This window comes from Acinonyx jubatus, chromosome C2 (assembly GCF_027475565.1).
Source record: "Acinonyx jubatus isolate Ajub_Pintada_27869175 chromosome C2, VMU_Ajub_asm_v1.0, whole genome shotgun sequence".
NCBI lineage: Eukaryota > Metazoa > Chordata > Mammalia > Carnivora > Felidae > Acinonyx > Acinonyx jubatus.
In genome coordinates, this window is record NC_069384.1 from 146,153,796 (window position 1) to 146,170,010 (window position 16,215).

At 42.6% G+C, this 16,215-nt stretch overlaps 1 protein-coding gene across 11 annotated transcripts in view; it reads right to left on the reverse strand.

The window, feature by feature from the left end:
• The window catches only part of GASK1A (golgi associated kinase 1A), a 118,861-nt gene that overhangs the window by 85,225 nt on the left and 17,421 nt on the right, over window positions 1-16,215 (reverse strand). For 10 of the 11 annotated variants that reach the window (XR_003414460.2, XR_008298063.1, XR_008298060.1 and 7 more), the window contains exon 1: window positions 1,936-2,085. The exons of the other annotated variant lie outside the window; for it this stretch is intronic. Coding sequence is in view for 1 of the 10 variants with exons in the window: in XM_015062819.3 (XP_014918305.1) it covers window positions 1,936-1,938 (3 nt within the window). In the remaining 9 variants the exon portion in view is untranslated. Of the gene's footprint in view, window positions 1-1,935; window positions 2,086-16,215 lie in introns of those variants that run through there. 11 annotated transcript variants of the gene reach the window in all.

The window sequence follows — 16,215 nt, forward strand, 5'->3', positions numbered from 1 at the left end:
ACTTCTTCCTAGCACCATCATAATTGTACATGCTGAGGAGTCAACATCAGATTGGGATCCAACCTCAAAATGATTCACGTACCATCTACTTTTGAAGCTAAATGGAACTTCAGAGGACATCTACTTCAATCTCTCATTTTACAGAAGAAGAAACTGAAGTTCCCAAAGGATCAGCCCCCCACCTCCTCCAGTGCTTGTTCTGGTCAGTGACGGGCTGTACCTTGGGCCCCCAGCCTCTGGACCACAGGACCCTTCATTCAGAGGTTGAAGCAAAAGAAACCTTCAGATCTCCAAGGCCATTTTGCTGCCAGAGGTTGCTTATCAGGCCACCCCCTCTCTCTGGCAGGTGGACCCTGACTCAAATGAAATTCGGACTCAAGTCCTCTTTCTAACTAAGGATGAGAAGCCAGGAGACTATAGGCTCACAAGGATAGGAAGCCCACACGGGCAGTGGAGCAAACATTGATGCATCTTTAGGCTGCTAGAGCAGACAGCAGGTACTTTCTCTCTCTGCTCACCTCACCTCCATCGCAAGCAGCCTGAATGCTGTCATACACACCTTTAAAATCAAGAGACTCCTGCAGACCTGTAACAACCCTCTGAGTTGATGGCTTTGGCCCCTACCCTCTTCTGGCAATAGTTTTGCCCCTGAACGTGGAATTTTGCAGTAAAAAAATCTCCATACTTTTCAGTTTCACATCCTGTACCTCTGATTACACCCCCTTTTCTTGTTTTCTTTAAGTTTATTTATTTTGAGAGATAGAGAGTGCACACACGTGAGCTGGGGAGGAGGAGAGAGAGAGGGAGAGAGAGAGAATCCCAAGCGGGCTCCACACTGTCAGTGCAGACCCCAATGGTGGGATTCGAACTTACGAACCATGAGATCATGACCTGAGCTGAAATCAAGAGTCAGATGCTTAACCAACTGAGCCACCCAGGTGCCCCAACTCCCCCCTTTCAACCTTAAGATTCCATTATTTCTCTCTCTTTAGCAGCTTGAGAAAGAAACCTATGAGCATTGGAGAGAGTGTAGCCTCCTATTGACCAGCTCTTGGTCTCTGGTCCCCACAACTCCAGGACACCTTTGCATCCAGGGGGCTGTTCCCTCAGAGTCCCTCCATCCTACAGAAGAATCTCTAGGCGCCCTTCTAAACACCAGGCCCACAGCTAAGCTCCCTGAGAAGTATCTCCAGTGAGCTCTAATCTGACCTCTGTGTGCTTACGAGCGGGGAAGAGGGAGTGAGTCATAGCAGACAGAAGAGCCCTGTGGGTTCCTTCAAAGTTCAAACTCATTCTGATGTCTGATACCCTCCCCCCTAGGCAGGTTGGGTGGGGGCTGCAGGTCGCTTCTACCTGGAAGCAGAGCTAAGCAGCAGCCGGTCCTGAGGGAAGCCCCTTTCCTAAGGCTGCACAAGTAGCCTGGGTCTCACGCTCAAAGGGTCTATCTTTTCCGCCTGTTGGTGTCTGTAAGTTTTATCAGTGGAAAGGCAACAGTTCACAAGTTCTTGAACTTCCTGAATAACATCCCAGACCAACCAGCACTCCCACACCTGCCCTGCGGTCCAGGAGATGGCGCCAGGAACTGGACCCTTACCAGGCCCAATCTATTTCTGTGTGGATTAAGGTTCAGCCAGGGTGTACGGGTCCATAATGAAAGCTCCCTTATTACGGGCATCCCGCCTAGGGAAGCAGCAAAGCTAATTGCCCAGCTTCTCGATGCCCCCCTCACTGCCGCCCCCCCGCCCTTCGCCCCCTTCGCTTCCTCCTAGGTGCAGAAATAAGAGCCATTGCAGCTCCCAAGCCACCTTCCGGAACAATTCCAGCTCCGGGAGGCCACGCAGGCTCCACGCACCCAGAGCTGTGCGCACTGTCCGCGGCAACCTGCCTGGGTGCCCTCCATCCGCCCACCCGAGGGTCCCCTCTTGAGATTCCTACCATGGCCCCCGCAGTGGCTGGACCCGCTTCTGGGAGCTCTCAGCTGGCTCTCCGGCTCATCCCACCGCCCCGGGGTCGCCACTTGCTCCGTGACTCTCCAGGCTTCCCTAGACGCGGCTTTCCCGGACGGGACGTCCGCAGCTTCCCAGCAGCGACTCCTGGGTGCGCAGCGCGCTCGGGGATGCTCTGCAGGTGGGGTTGTTAGAGGAGCTCCGGGAGAATGCACGCGGAGTCTGCGTGTCATCTGAGGATCTGAGGTTCTGCAGGAGCCATTCCACAGCCGGGAGCCTCCGCGTTCAACTAGGGGCGTTTGCAGAGTTTGCGAAGTCCCTGCTGTGCGTCCCGGCCCAGCCTCCCCACTTCCCCGAAAGCTAGGGAGGAGGAGCTCCTTTCACAATAAAAGCCCTGACCCGGGCTCTGGCAGCCACAGCCGCCTCGAGCAGGGGCCCAGGTGCAAGGAAGGAATGGGTCCCGCCCGCCCCGCGCTGATCTGAGGCAAGGCGCGCGGAGCAGGGTCTGGCAAGTCGCCTCGATTCCTCCTCCGAGGTGTGAGGGTGCTCCTCGAGCCCGGGCAGTCGTGGGAGGGAGGGGGGAAGGAGCGGGAAAAGGGGAGGACGGGGCCGGCCCATCGAGGGTCGCCAAAACTATGCTCTTCCTTGCAAAGCCAAGGAAAGATAAGTCTTTTCACTGGAGTCTCCAAACCTTATTTGGGCTCAGCCCCAAGGGCGTTTTGGAAGGAAATATGGTAGGAAAATCCTTTTATCACTTTGGACGTTTGTCATAATGGACATTTTCCCCCTTGAGAACTAATCAGTGTATAAGTCGCTGGAAGTAAGCGGCTGATACCGATCCCTCTGCTATGGATGCATAGAGTCTTTGTGTCCCCTGGGCCACAATCGAAGCAGGACCTAAGGGTCTGTATGCTCCTTGTTGGAGAGAAGGCTAGGCTTGGAGTCCATAGTCCTGGAATGGGGGGGGGGGGGGGGGCGGTCCCTCTGTTAACAGCTGAGTGACATTTAACAGCTGAGTCACCGCTAACTGGTGCCTGGATGTCTTTGAGACCTCTGTCCCTACGTAGTCCAACATTTGGATCTCAGGATTCTTAAGAGGGAAGAGTCAGCAGCAGCACTGACAGAATCTGGGAACCAGCTGGAAAAATTACCCTCTGAGATGGAAACTAACAAGAATCATCACTAGATGGTCTGAAACCAGCTTCCCAGGAGTCACCTGCCATGCTTTGAGGTTGTCACTGATGACAGTGCTTCTAAAGGAGGACAAATATTCAGAGGGTTTCCTTAAATTGTGTATGATGGTCAGGAGACTAATGGAAGGGAAAGGATTTCTTCAGTCCTTTTTATGTTCTGGATGCTTTCCACAGATTATTTCATTTCATCGTTACAAACAGTCCTAAGAAAGAAAATTTATCATCACCATTTTACAAGTGAGGAAACAGGATTAGGGAGCTGAAGTGACTTTCCTGAAGTCGGATAGCGAGTAAGTCGTTTTTCGCAAACCAAAAAGCCTATTCCTTAGAGCATGAGAGGAAGAGGAAGAAATTGATAAACCAGGAACAGGAGGCAGGATGCAGTGCTAAAAACTGCAGCGTTCTGGGGATTAGGGTGTAAGGGGAGCACAGAAGAACCTGAGCCCTGGATGAGGACAGTGAGGCAGACTGTCTCATGCAGACTGCTGAGGAAATAATGTGGTCTTTTGAGTCTCCTTTTCTGACTGCAATGTACATTCTAGGGGCGCCTGGGTGGCTCAGTCGGTTTCAACTCAGGTCATGACCTCATGGTTCATGAGTTCAAGCCCTGCGTCAGGCTCTGCACTGTCAGTACAGAGCCTGCTTGGGACTCTCTCTTGCTCCCTCTCTCTCTGCCCCTCCCCCATATGCTCTCTTTCTCTCTCTCTCTCAAAATAAATAAACATTAAAAAAAAAAGAAGATGTAGATTCTTGGCTGTGACTCTTTACACACATTTATGTATAAATGTCATTAAAACCAAGTTTTATAAAACATTATTACATGTGATGCCCTCTGATGTTTTCTATTCTATTCCATTTTAATTATTTGTAACAGTGGGCTCAAATAATTATGTTAATTTCAATAGTATCCACTAATAAGTACCGTATGAAAAACACTACACTAGGGAGTGGAGCAGACATATTCCTTTAAATTAATGTTTTCAAAGGGTTTTGTGGTATTCTTCAGAATTTATCTGTTATGTATCAAAAGAATTTAAGAGGGAGGGATTCTGTTGGCCAAGTTTGAGAACACTGAGCACAGCTAAACAGACTCTCTCTTTTTGGCAGTAGGACTTGTCAGAGCCTTTAATGAGACTACTATGCATTGAGATTTTCAGAGAAAGGAGGAAAGTGCCCAGTTTTTTCCAGATTTACTGGATGCTAAACTCTTTTTCTGTGGATTCATGGGACACACTTGGGCATAACGGTTCTAGGACCTGCCCTAGCCAGGTGAACTGTCAACATAAGAACAGAGAGTCAAAATCCTGCATTCTGAAGGGAGACTCCCAAGTTCGGCCTCATTTTGTTCACCTGATACTCTGCTCAGCTAAGGAAGCGCCCAGATGGTGAATGTAGGAACTCCATTTGTAAATGAACAACTGCCACTTTTGTAACCCAGACTGAATGGAAGCAGTCAGTAGTCCAGGAAGACCCACAGCCGGGTAAGCAGATAAAACTGAGTTCTGGCCCTGCTGAACTGAGGACACACCTGGATCTGCAGTGACTCCAGGGGCCCTTCACAGAATCCTGCCTAGAAAAAGCACCTCCAGCTCTGAAGTGCTATAATTCAGACCACTGGTCCATAGTACCTTAGATGTGATCATTTACTTCCGTGATAACGTGCTCCTGCATAGGGCCATGCCCATGGCTGTGATTCTGTGACCCAACATGTCTACATGCTGACAGTCTCTGACATGCACGTTTTTGTTCCCTGTCCCCCCTGCTTCCTCACTCTCCATGCATTATTCGCCGCACACTCTGTGATTGGTGTTAATGTCAAGAACAAGTAAGAGGTACCACTGCATCAGAAAACTGTCTGGCTATCTACTTACACTGCATATACATGAGCCCTGTGACCCAGCAAATCCTAGGCCTTTACCCAACAGAAATGCCTACACATGTGCATCAAAAGCCATGTAAAAGAAAGTTCACAGCAGCATTATTTGCAATGGTCCCAAACAAGAAACAACCCAAATATCCATTAATAGTAGAAACAATATGTAGATTGTGGTGTATTCACACAACAGAGTGCCTTATAGCAAGGGCAATTTGTGAACAACAGTCACACACAAACATTCTGTGGAGGGAAAGAAGCCAGCCAGGAAAACAGGCCTACGTAGGCTTTCATTTACATGAAATACACAGACAGGCAATGTTGATATCTGCTGTTAGAAGTCAGGTGACTGGTTACCTAGGGGAAAGTCAGGACTGGGAAGGAGATATGAAGAGGGCTTTTGTGGTGTTGCTAGTGTTTTTTGTTTGTCAATCTGGCTACTAATTTTGGTATCAATTACAAATGAAAATAAATCAAGCTGTAGAACTTAAGATATGTGCATCTTTCTGTATGTACATGAAACAAAAATTAGCACATACTGTCTCTAGCCTCAAAGGACTCATAATCTATCCTAGGAGGCTCCAAACTTTTAATATTATTCATCTCAGTAGCAATAAGTTTTTGAATATATCCCCCAATATGTGCATTACCTACCTACAAGTTACTTAAGTGTACCACTTTGTTTTCTACCTATTATTAAATGTACGACAACAAAAACAACAACAAAATTTTGAAAGGGTAAGGTTAATATAGGAGAAATAGAAATTTAAATGTTTCTTTTCACACCTTAAGGGGTCTTTCTATAACATGAATGGGCTGCTCACGTCTCATTCTGAAAACCAGTGGCCAGCCTGATGGGAAAGGACAACAGGTGAATATTTCAGTGCAAGAAAAGGTAAATAGGAGAAGCTATGGAAACTGCAAAGAAGTAAGCCTTCCACCTCCTTCCCCACCTGAGGGGGACTTCCCAGACCTAAGGACTGCACTTGGGGACAGGGCTTTCCTGCAGAGCTGCTGGAAGTACAGACAGCATCTCATACCTTGAACTTGAGACTTAAATCAGACTCAGCCTTCTGGGCTTTGAAGATTTGATGACAGCAAAAAAAAAAAAAGGGGGGGGGTCATTTTAAAGTTCTGAACCAAACTTAGTTTTGTGGGAGGTGGAGATTTATAACTCTGGGTCTAACTATTCTTTTCTGCCAGGAAAACAGGACTTCCCTTAAACTCCACACCGCTCAATCTCAAACACACACACACACACACACACACACACACACACACACACACACACACTACCCATACATATGTACCAATGGAGCTCTTAGTCATGAAGCGCTCTCTATGAAAGGGTAGCTTTGGCCAATGAGATATTAAGTAGAAGTGCCATCACTTCTGGCTGGAAGCTATAAAAGCCAGTGCATGACTGGCCATGTTCCTTCTCTTATGCAATGACTGAAAAGTTTATGTCAAGGTGGAGCCCCCGTCAGCCTGGGTCTCTGGGTGGCTATGACAAGCAGAGCCTCCACAAGACCTCGCTGGATATGAGAGTGAGTGAGAAATAAACTTATGTGTTTAACCATTAGACCCACTAAGACTCAAAAATTGTTGCTATAGTATAACTTAATCCATCCTGGTCACATGAATAAAATTACTTTGGAGAAGAGTTGCTTGAGAGAACCGTAAATCAGGTTTTGTCTCTCCTCTGCTCAAAACCTCCAGAGACTTACATCTCCCTTGGAGTACAAAAATCCCAGGTCCTACAGGAGCCTGGCAAGTCCTTCCACACTCTGCTTGTCTATCATCAGCACCTGCACTCTCTCACTGCCTATGCCCCAGGAGACACTCTCCTCATTATTGTTTCTAGCATTCTCCAGGCCCTATGCCACCTTATGATCTTTGCACTTACTCTTCCCTCTGACCGAAATGCCCCGTATTTGCTCCTTCATCTCCTTCAGCTCTTTGCTCATGTAACCTCCTCAGTGAAGCCTTCCCTGGCTGCTGTATTTAAGACTACACATGTTGATCCCCCTTGGGTTTTATCTTGTAACTTTTTTTTCTGAGATAGACAACTTGTTGAGTGCTATGTTAAGAGTTTTTCAATTTAGATAACCAATACACCCCTCCTTTCTAGAAGCAGCACTCCATATATTACTTTCTTTCAGAATGTAAGCTGCCTGGCAGTTGGCCCTTCCCAGGATGCTGGTAGGGCCTCTGGTTACACAGTGGATCTTGCAAGTAGGAAACATTCAGCTGAGACAGGTTGGTGCTAGCGGGGAATATTTTTACTATTTCTACTAGAGGGCCCTTCCTACTTCATCAGGAGTGAGTCTATCTTTACCCTCACTAGTTCTAAGGAGTCAGATTTCCAGTTTGCTTTAATGATGTTTTAGGGTCCTTATAAATTGGTAACCCAGGCAGCTGCCCAAGGGGTACACTCTTTACTACGGTTCCATGTCTAGCTCCATTCCAGACTTACTAAATCAGAGTTTCCAATGCTTGAGAATCTGTATTTTTTAAATTCTAAAGCACACTCAGGGCTGAGAACTGCTAAGCTAAGCAATTCTTCTTCCTTGGTTCTCACATCCAAATGGCCATTCTATTTTTTTTATTTATAAAATTTTTTTAAGCGTTTATTTATTTTTAAGAGAGAGCTAGAGTGCAAGTGGGGGAGGGGCAGAGAGAGAGAGCTCTCGCACTCCCTCTCTCTCTCTCTTTTCTCTCTCTCTCTCCCTCTCTCTCGAGACACATGTCTGAAGAAGGCTCCAGGCTCTGAGCTGTCAGAGCAGAGCCTGATGTGGGGCTCGAACTCACAAGCTGTGAGATCATGACCTGACCTGAAGTCGGAGGCTTCACCACCTTGTGCCACCCAGGTGCCCCCCCAAATGGCCATTCTAAATGACTATGGAATCTCCTTCTATCCATTCTCACTACCATTTCTTTGGCTCAAACTTTTGCCTCATTCACAATACTCCTGGAGAGACCTCAGAACTAGTGTCCCAGGCTCTGCTTTTACTCCCTCCAATCTATCCTGCACATCACCAGCTGAAATGTGGACTTGCCACTGGCCTATTCCCCTGTAATTCTCAGGATTAAATGCAAATTCCTCAGCATGGCTTTCAAAGTCCTTCAAGGTTTGACTCATAATTACTTCTTTAGGGCACTTACATTTCTAAATCTTCTTAAGTGGTTTTCTCCATCTAAAAGCCTTTTCTCGATACACTCTTATTTCTAACCTGACATACTTCCACCTCTCACCCATTCACTTCCACCCTGAATCTTCTCTATCCTGAAGACATGGAACAGCAGGTTCCCTGAGATTACTCTATTGCAAATATGATCTTGTTAGTGTCTCTCATGGACCCTGAACTCCCTAGAGGAAGGGACCATTCTGGGTCTTCATCCTCCATTTGCCTAGCAGCAAGTAGTTACTCAGCAAATGCTTCTAAGTAAAAGAATAAGACAGAAGACTGGAGTTCAATACTGAATCTACTGCTCACAAAGCATAGGTACTCGGGAGAGCAACTTCTCTCCCACAGGCTTCAAAGTTCCTCATCTGACAAATCAGAACCCTTAACCCTGTCCAGTCCACCTCCTTGGGTTCCTGCAACCATGTAACATGTTCATATAAATTACATCATCAAAACAAGGCCTGTCTTGGGGCGCCTGGGTGGCTCAGTCGGTTGAGCGTCTGACTTTGGCTCAGGTCATGATCTCACCCGGTCTGTGGGATCGAGCCCTGCGTTGGGCTCTGTGCTGACAGCTCAGAGCCTGAAGCCTGCTTCAGACATGTGTCTCCCATTCTCTCTGCCCCTCCCCTGCTCATGTTCTGTCTCTCTCTCTGTGTCAAAAATAAATAAACATTAAAAAAAATAAAAAATAAAAAATAAAACAAGGCTGTCTCATATTAAACTTTGAAAAATATTTGTTTAATTCACGAATGAATGAGAAACTTCTCTTGCAGCAGAGAATTCTAACATCCAATTTACCTTCTCTCTTTTCTTTTCATTCATGGAAACCCTATATTTTAGGGGGGCAGCAGTGTACTCAGCCCCCCAAAATTATGTTTCACGACCTCCTTTGCAAAAAGGGATAGCCAATGAGAAATAAATGGAAGTCATTGAGTGGGGCCCACAGAAAGCTTTTAATGGAGGTGGGATCCCTTAGGTTACAGCAAATGTTAATTCTCCTTCCTTCTGCTGTAAGCTGAGCATGTATTTTTCCTCCACTGTTGTTAGGCTTGGCCATGGACTCATTTCAACCACTACAATGTAAGCAAACAGAGGTACTGTATATACTATGCAGTATCACATGGCTTTCGTTCTGGTGATTCACCATGTAAAGAAGAAGCCTTGGGTAGCCACTAGCCTCCAGTCTGAGCCCGAAAGCAAGACATGTGGGATAGAACTAAGCTCAACTCACTGCCTGGAGCCAAGCCCATTCAACCCACAGGCATGAGAATAAATGCTTATGGTTAGAAGTCACTGAGTTTTGGAGAGCTTTGTTACGAAGCATTATTGTGGCAAAAGTTGAGTGATACAGGTAGGATGGCTAAGCTTTTAGAGAGCCAACCCAGGACAAAAGCGTTGTCAGGCCAAAAAAAGGTATGTTACACCCCCCAAATCCCATAGTAATATGATAGATACCAAATAATTATGTATGTATGTGTTATTACTCCAACATAAAAATATGGAAATCGGTGTTTGTTAAAAATTATGCACTATCTACTTTTGTTTCATAAATGCTATTTTGTTCTGGCATTTATTTAATGTCAGAATATGTCCCTTTTGCATATAACAACATGAAGAGACACCTCTACTTGCACAGCCAAAGTCAACTCCTGTCAACAAGCTCTTATAATCAAGACAGAATTGCTACTTTGTGAAGTTCTTTTAGAATCTTCAGTCAATGCCTTTAACATGGTGAATAATTTCTTTGCCAAACTCAGGCGGAATAAAAATCTTGGCACTCTGGGCTCAGACAGAGCATCTGTGATGCCTGGCGACACATCTGGCTTTGTTGCTTTGGTGAAGAAACATGCTCCTCATCTCAACCTGCAGCCGTGTCACCTGGTGACTCTGCCAGCCATCCTGAAAAGATTGTGTCTATTTCTACAAAGTGTTGTCAACCTCCTGAAAGCCAGGACTGCCACACTATTTCAAGAGGTTTTGTCAAGAAATGGGAGCATAAGAGTAAGTTCATGGCTGCAAAAGATGTTAACTAGCTTTCCAGAGGACCTGTCTGAAACATTTGGTTGACTTTCAAATGAAAGTTCTTCCCAAAGAAAACAAAACACTGATTCAAAAAGATATATATATATATATATATATATATATATATATATATATATATATATCCTATGTTTCCTGCAGCATTATTTATGATAGCCAAGATATGGAAGCAACCCAAGTGTCTATCTGTAGATGAAGGGATAAATAAGATGTGATGTATATACAAACAATGGAATATTACTCAGCCATACAAAAGAATGTAATCTCACCATTTGCAACAACATGGATGAACCTAGACAGTATTATGCTAAGTGAAATAAGTCAGACTAAGAAAGACAAATATCATATTAGTTCACTCATATGTAGAATTTAAGAAACAAAACAAAGAAAAAAGGAGACACAAAAACAGACTCTTATGGGTGTCTGGGTGGCTCAGTTGGTTAAGCCTCCAACTCTTGATTTCGGCTCAGGTCCTAATTTCATGGTTCATGGGATCAAGTCCCACATCAGGCTCTGCCTATTCTCAGACTCTTCCTATTCTCTCTCTCCTTCTTTCTTTGCCCCTTCTCCACTCGCTTTTTTTTTTCCCTCCGTCTCTTTTTCTCAAAATAAATACATAAACTTAAAAAAAAACCCTCTTAAATACAGAGAAGAAACTGGTGGTTTGTTAAAGGGGAGTTGGGTGGAGAATGGGTAAAACAGATAAAGGGGATTAAGAATACACTTATTGCAGCGCACCTAGGTGGGTCAGTTGGTTAAGCGTCCAACTTTGGCTCAGGTCATGATCTCATGGTCTGTGAGTTCGAGCCCTGCATCAGGCTCTTGCTGACAGCTCAGAGCTTGGAGTCTGCTTTGGATTCTGTGTCTCCCTCTCTCTCTGTCCCTCTCCACTCACTCTCACTCTGTCTCTCCCAAAATTAAATAAACATTAAAAATTTTTTAAAATAAAAATAAAATTACTGCTCCAGAAAGCAGTAACTATGGGCAAGCCATTTACATTTATTATAAAAGCAAATATGAAATGATGCCTTCCCTTTCTATCCCATAGTCTTTGTGAGAAATGAGAGGAAATAATTTACATAAGACATATTCTTTTTTTTAAAATTTTTTAATGTTTTATTTATTTTTAAGACAGAGAGAGACAGAGAATGAGTGGGGATGGGGCAGAGAGAGAGAGAGGGAGAAACAGAATCTGAAACAGGCTCCAAGCTGTCAGTGCAGAGCCTAACACGGGGCTCGAACTCACAAACTATGAGATCGTGACCTGAGCCGAAGTCAGACGCTCAACCGACTGAGCCACCCAGGCACCCCTATGTAAGACATATTCTTTAAGCTTATAAGTATTAGGTAGCCAAGGATCCATACTTAGTTTACTGTTATGAGTAAATGAACAGTGTTAATAATTATATTTATTTAAAATTTTTTTTAAATTCCAGCATAATTAACACAGGCGTTATATTAGTTTTAGGTGTACAGTACAGTGACTCAACAATTCTATTCATTACTCAGTGCTCATCAGGATAAGTATACTTTTAATTCCTTTCACCTATTTCACCTATCCCCTCACCCACTTCCCCTCTGGTAACCATGTTTGTTCCCTATAATTAAGAGTCTGTTTTTTCGTTTGTCTCTTTCTTTTCTTTAGAAAATATTTGCAAATGATATATCTGATAAGGGGTTAATATCCAAAATGCATAAAGAACTTATACAACTCAACACACACACACACACACACACACACACACACACACACACTCCAATTTAAAAATGGGCAGAAGACATGAATGGACATTTCTCCAAAGAAGACATATAGATGGCAACAGACAGATGAAAAGATGCTCAACAACACCTATCATCAGGGTAATGTAAATCATAACCACAATGAGATATTACCTCACACATGTCAGAATGACTAAAATCAAAAACACAAGAGAACAAGTGTTGGTGAGTATGTAAAGCAAAAGGAACCCTCTTGCACTGTTGGTGGGAATGCAAACTGGTGCAGCCACTGTGGAAAACAGTATGGAGGTTCCTCAAAAAACTAAAAATAGAATTATGACATGACCTAGTAATTCCACTACTGGTTATTTACCCAAAGAATATGAAAACACTAATTTGAAAAGATATATGCATCCCTAGGTTTATTGCAGTATTATTTACACTAGCCAAGATATCAAGCAACCAAAGTGTCCGTTCACAGATGAACAGATAAAAAAGATGTGGTATATATATCCAATGGAGTATTACTCAGTCATAAAAAAGAATGTAATCTCACCATTTGCAACAACATGGCTGGACCTAGAGGATATCATGCTAAGTGAAATAACTTCAATCAGAGAAAGACAAATACCATATGATTGCATTCATATGTGGAATTTAAGAAACAAAACAAAGAAAAAATAATTGCATTTTTCTCTGGAATTCTAACTCTAGTTTTCACTCATAAAACAGTCATAGTACAACCAAGCAGAACATAATCACACTTAAAGGTTAATTCCCTGGACTAACCTAAAGAGTGAAGAACACCAGTATCTTGTTTTTGTACTTATTTATCTAGTGTTCCAAGTGCATGCAACAAGGTAAGTATTGATTATTTCAGTGAATATTAAGGTTTATGATCTTCTCACCATTACACACTTTAGAGACATTGTAATAAAGAGTGTCATTCCATTAATGATGTTTGATTTGCTGATAGCTTTCAAACATGGGGACAGCCCCATCCCTCCCTCTTCTCGTATTGATCCACAGCTGGACAGGCCTATAAGAAACCCTGCAGGCTCTCTTCCAGGTGACAGTGAGAAGTTCAAACTATGCAAGCCCCTGAGGCATAGTAGGACCCCTCACCCCAACTCTACTCCCCACACAAAAAAGAGTATCCAAATGGCCAATAAGCAGATGAAAATGGTACTCAGCCTCATTAGACATTAGGGAAATATAAATTAAAACCACTAAGCTACCTCTGTACTGACACCAGATGGTTACTATTTAAAAAAAAACTAAGTAAAGGGAGAAGGTAGAGAAACAAAGACTCTCAGACATTGCTGGAAGCAATATAAATCATTACAACTATTTTGTAAACTTTTGGCAGTATCTGCTAAAGCTAAACATATATCCAACTTATGAAGCAACAATTCCACCCTTATAGTAATTAATTAGTTAATACAAATTTATATAAATGTAGATAGATAGATAGATAGATAGATAGATGAGCAAATAGTTCAGCCAAAGGCATGTAACATAATGTTCGTAGTAGGTTTATTCACAATAGCACCAAATCTGAAACCACCTAAATATCCATCAACCGGTGGTATAGTCAGTTAATTGAATAGTACTCAGCAATTTTAAAAGCCTCTGTTAACTTCTTACTTGACATGTCTCTGGAGGCAAAGAAAACAAAAGCAAAAATGAACTACCAGGACCTCATGAAGATAAAAATCTGCACAGAGAAGGAAACAATCAGCAAAACTAAAAGGCAACTGATAGAATGGGAGAAGATATTTGCAAATGACATATAAGATAAAGGGTTAGTATCCAAAATCTATAAAGAACTTATCAAACTCAACTCCCAAAAAACAAATAATCCAGTGAAGAAATGGGCAAAAGACATGAATAGACACTTTTCCAAAGAAGACATCTAGATGGCTAACAGACAAGTGAAAAGATGCTCAACAGCACTCAACATCAGGGAAATACAAGTCAAAACCACAATGGGATACCACTTCACACCTGTCAGAATGGCTAAAATTAACAACGCAGACAACAGATGCTGGCGAGGATGCAAAGAATATATATATCAATCAGAGAAAGATAAATATATGATTTCACTCATATGGGGAACTTAAGAAACAAAACAGATAAACATAGGGAAAGGGTATCAAAAATAAGAGAAACAGAGAGGGAGACAAACCATAAGAGACTCTCAAATACAGAAAACAAACAGGGTTGCTGCAGAGTGTTGGGTGGAGGGATGGGATAAATGGACAATGGATATTAAGGAGAGCACTTGTTGAGATGAGCACTGGATGTTATATGTAAGTGATGAATCATTAAATTCTATTCCTGAAATCATTATTACACTATATGTTAACTAACTTGGATTTAAATTTAAAAAGTAAAATTAAAAAAGTAAAAAACAATTAATAAAAAATAAAAGCCTCTGCTATACACAACATGGATAAACCTCACAGACTAAATGTGGTGAGGGCATTTAAACATTAAACATAAAACATAAAAAAACATAAAACATTTAAAAAAATATTAAAAATATTAAATGATTTTATTTGTATATAGAACAGATGACACTAACTTATAATCATAGCAATCATTAGCATAATTAACCCTTGTGGGAGGTTGATCAGTAAGAACCACAAGGAAGCCTCATACCATCTCGATCTGGGTGGTGGGCACAATCCATCTCACTGCCTCCACTGAAGACTACCTTGCTATTCTCAAGCCTCCTTTTTCCCACTTAGCAATATATTGTGAACATTTCCATGTAAATAAAAGTAGCTTTTATCTATTTTAAGTTGCTGTCACCTTTTTTTTTAATTAAACATACTTTTAGGAATTTTATCTCCTTAAGTTAATTATAAATGTTACAGGTGTGGGAGCTTCATCTTGCAAATCACATGAAGAAAAGAGAAGTTGGAACTGTACAGATAGTCAAACCTAGGTTTAAAACTGCATTTTATCACTTATGGCTGTGTTACCTTGTACAAATAATGTACCCATTCAGCCTCGGTTTCCTCATCTTTAAAATGGGGATAATGTGCACCTTGTGAAGTCTGTTACAAAGTCTTAGACAGTGAATGGAAGGAACTTAACCCTAACAGGTGCTCATTGAATGACAGCTTTCTTCTCTTCCACACTTGCCAAAGGCTCATAGAGCCCTCAATAATGACTGATTATTGAGTCATTATTGAGTCATATAATGTATATGAGGATTCTCTTTACCTTGCTCTTGTACCCAAATAGAAGTATAGAGAATGAATGAAGAGCAGCATCAACTCAACATGCGTCCTAATGCCAATCACTGCTTATCAAGCTCAGGAGATTGTTTGGCTGACCACATCATTTAAGGTCTGAAGATGAATTCTGAGAACTCATAGCAATGGATATCCTGAATTGCTCTTACCAGTCATGGACAGCAATCCCCTCAGAATAAATTAAAAGGAGCCAATGCACTGAGCTTCAAGGATGGCAAGCAGGATTGGACAAAGGCTAGTCCCTGAACCAAGAGTAAGAGAGAAATATTTTAAATAATGAGGGTTTGAAGAAGTCAAATAGTTTTACTGTGTGATCAATATTCCATGGGGAAAGCTATTATATGTCTTGAGTCAGCCTTGGGTTTTTTTCTAGCTACTGTAAAATGTCCTGGCTTCACAAGGGTGGAGACAGAACTAAGACAAATTCAGGGCAATGAGTACAGTTGATGTCACAATCTGTTCCTCCCTCAGAAGATCTGTGCCTTTAGGGCCTGCTACCTTCCTAACAGGCTATAACTCAACAACCCCTTGCCATAGGCATCTCACAAACCTTACCCTGAACAAGCCCATCCCACTGTTTTTTTACCACCAGCTGATCTTTCTGTGGGATTCATGAAACTATATTTCCTACCAGAGTCCTTGCTTTACCCCATATACAGTTGCCTATCTTCTTATGGTTTTCCTGAGCAACTTGAGGACAGATGCCATGACTAACTTATTCACAGTTGTACTCTTGGCATCAATTGTGATGCATGGTACAGAGAATGAGCTTAATAAATGTTTGCTGAGTGAACTAATGTTAAAATGATTGAATTGTCCAATATATACCATATCTACTAAGTACAGAAATCACTTCACTCATTTCTTAATTCAATGTTTATTAAGCATCTGCTATGTGTCAAGATCTGTGTGAGGGGCCAGGGTGACAAAGTTGACTAGAACATAGTCCTCTGCCCACAAGGATCTCCAGATGAGAGAGAGAATGTGTGT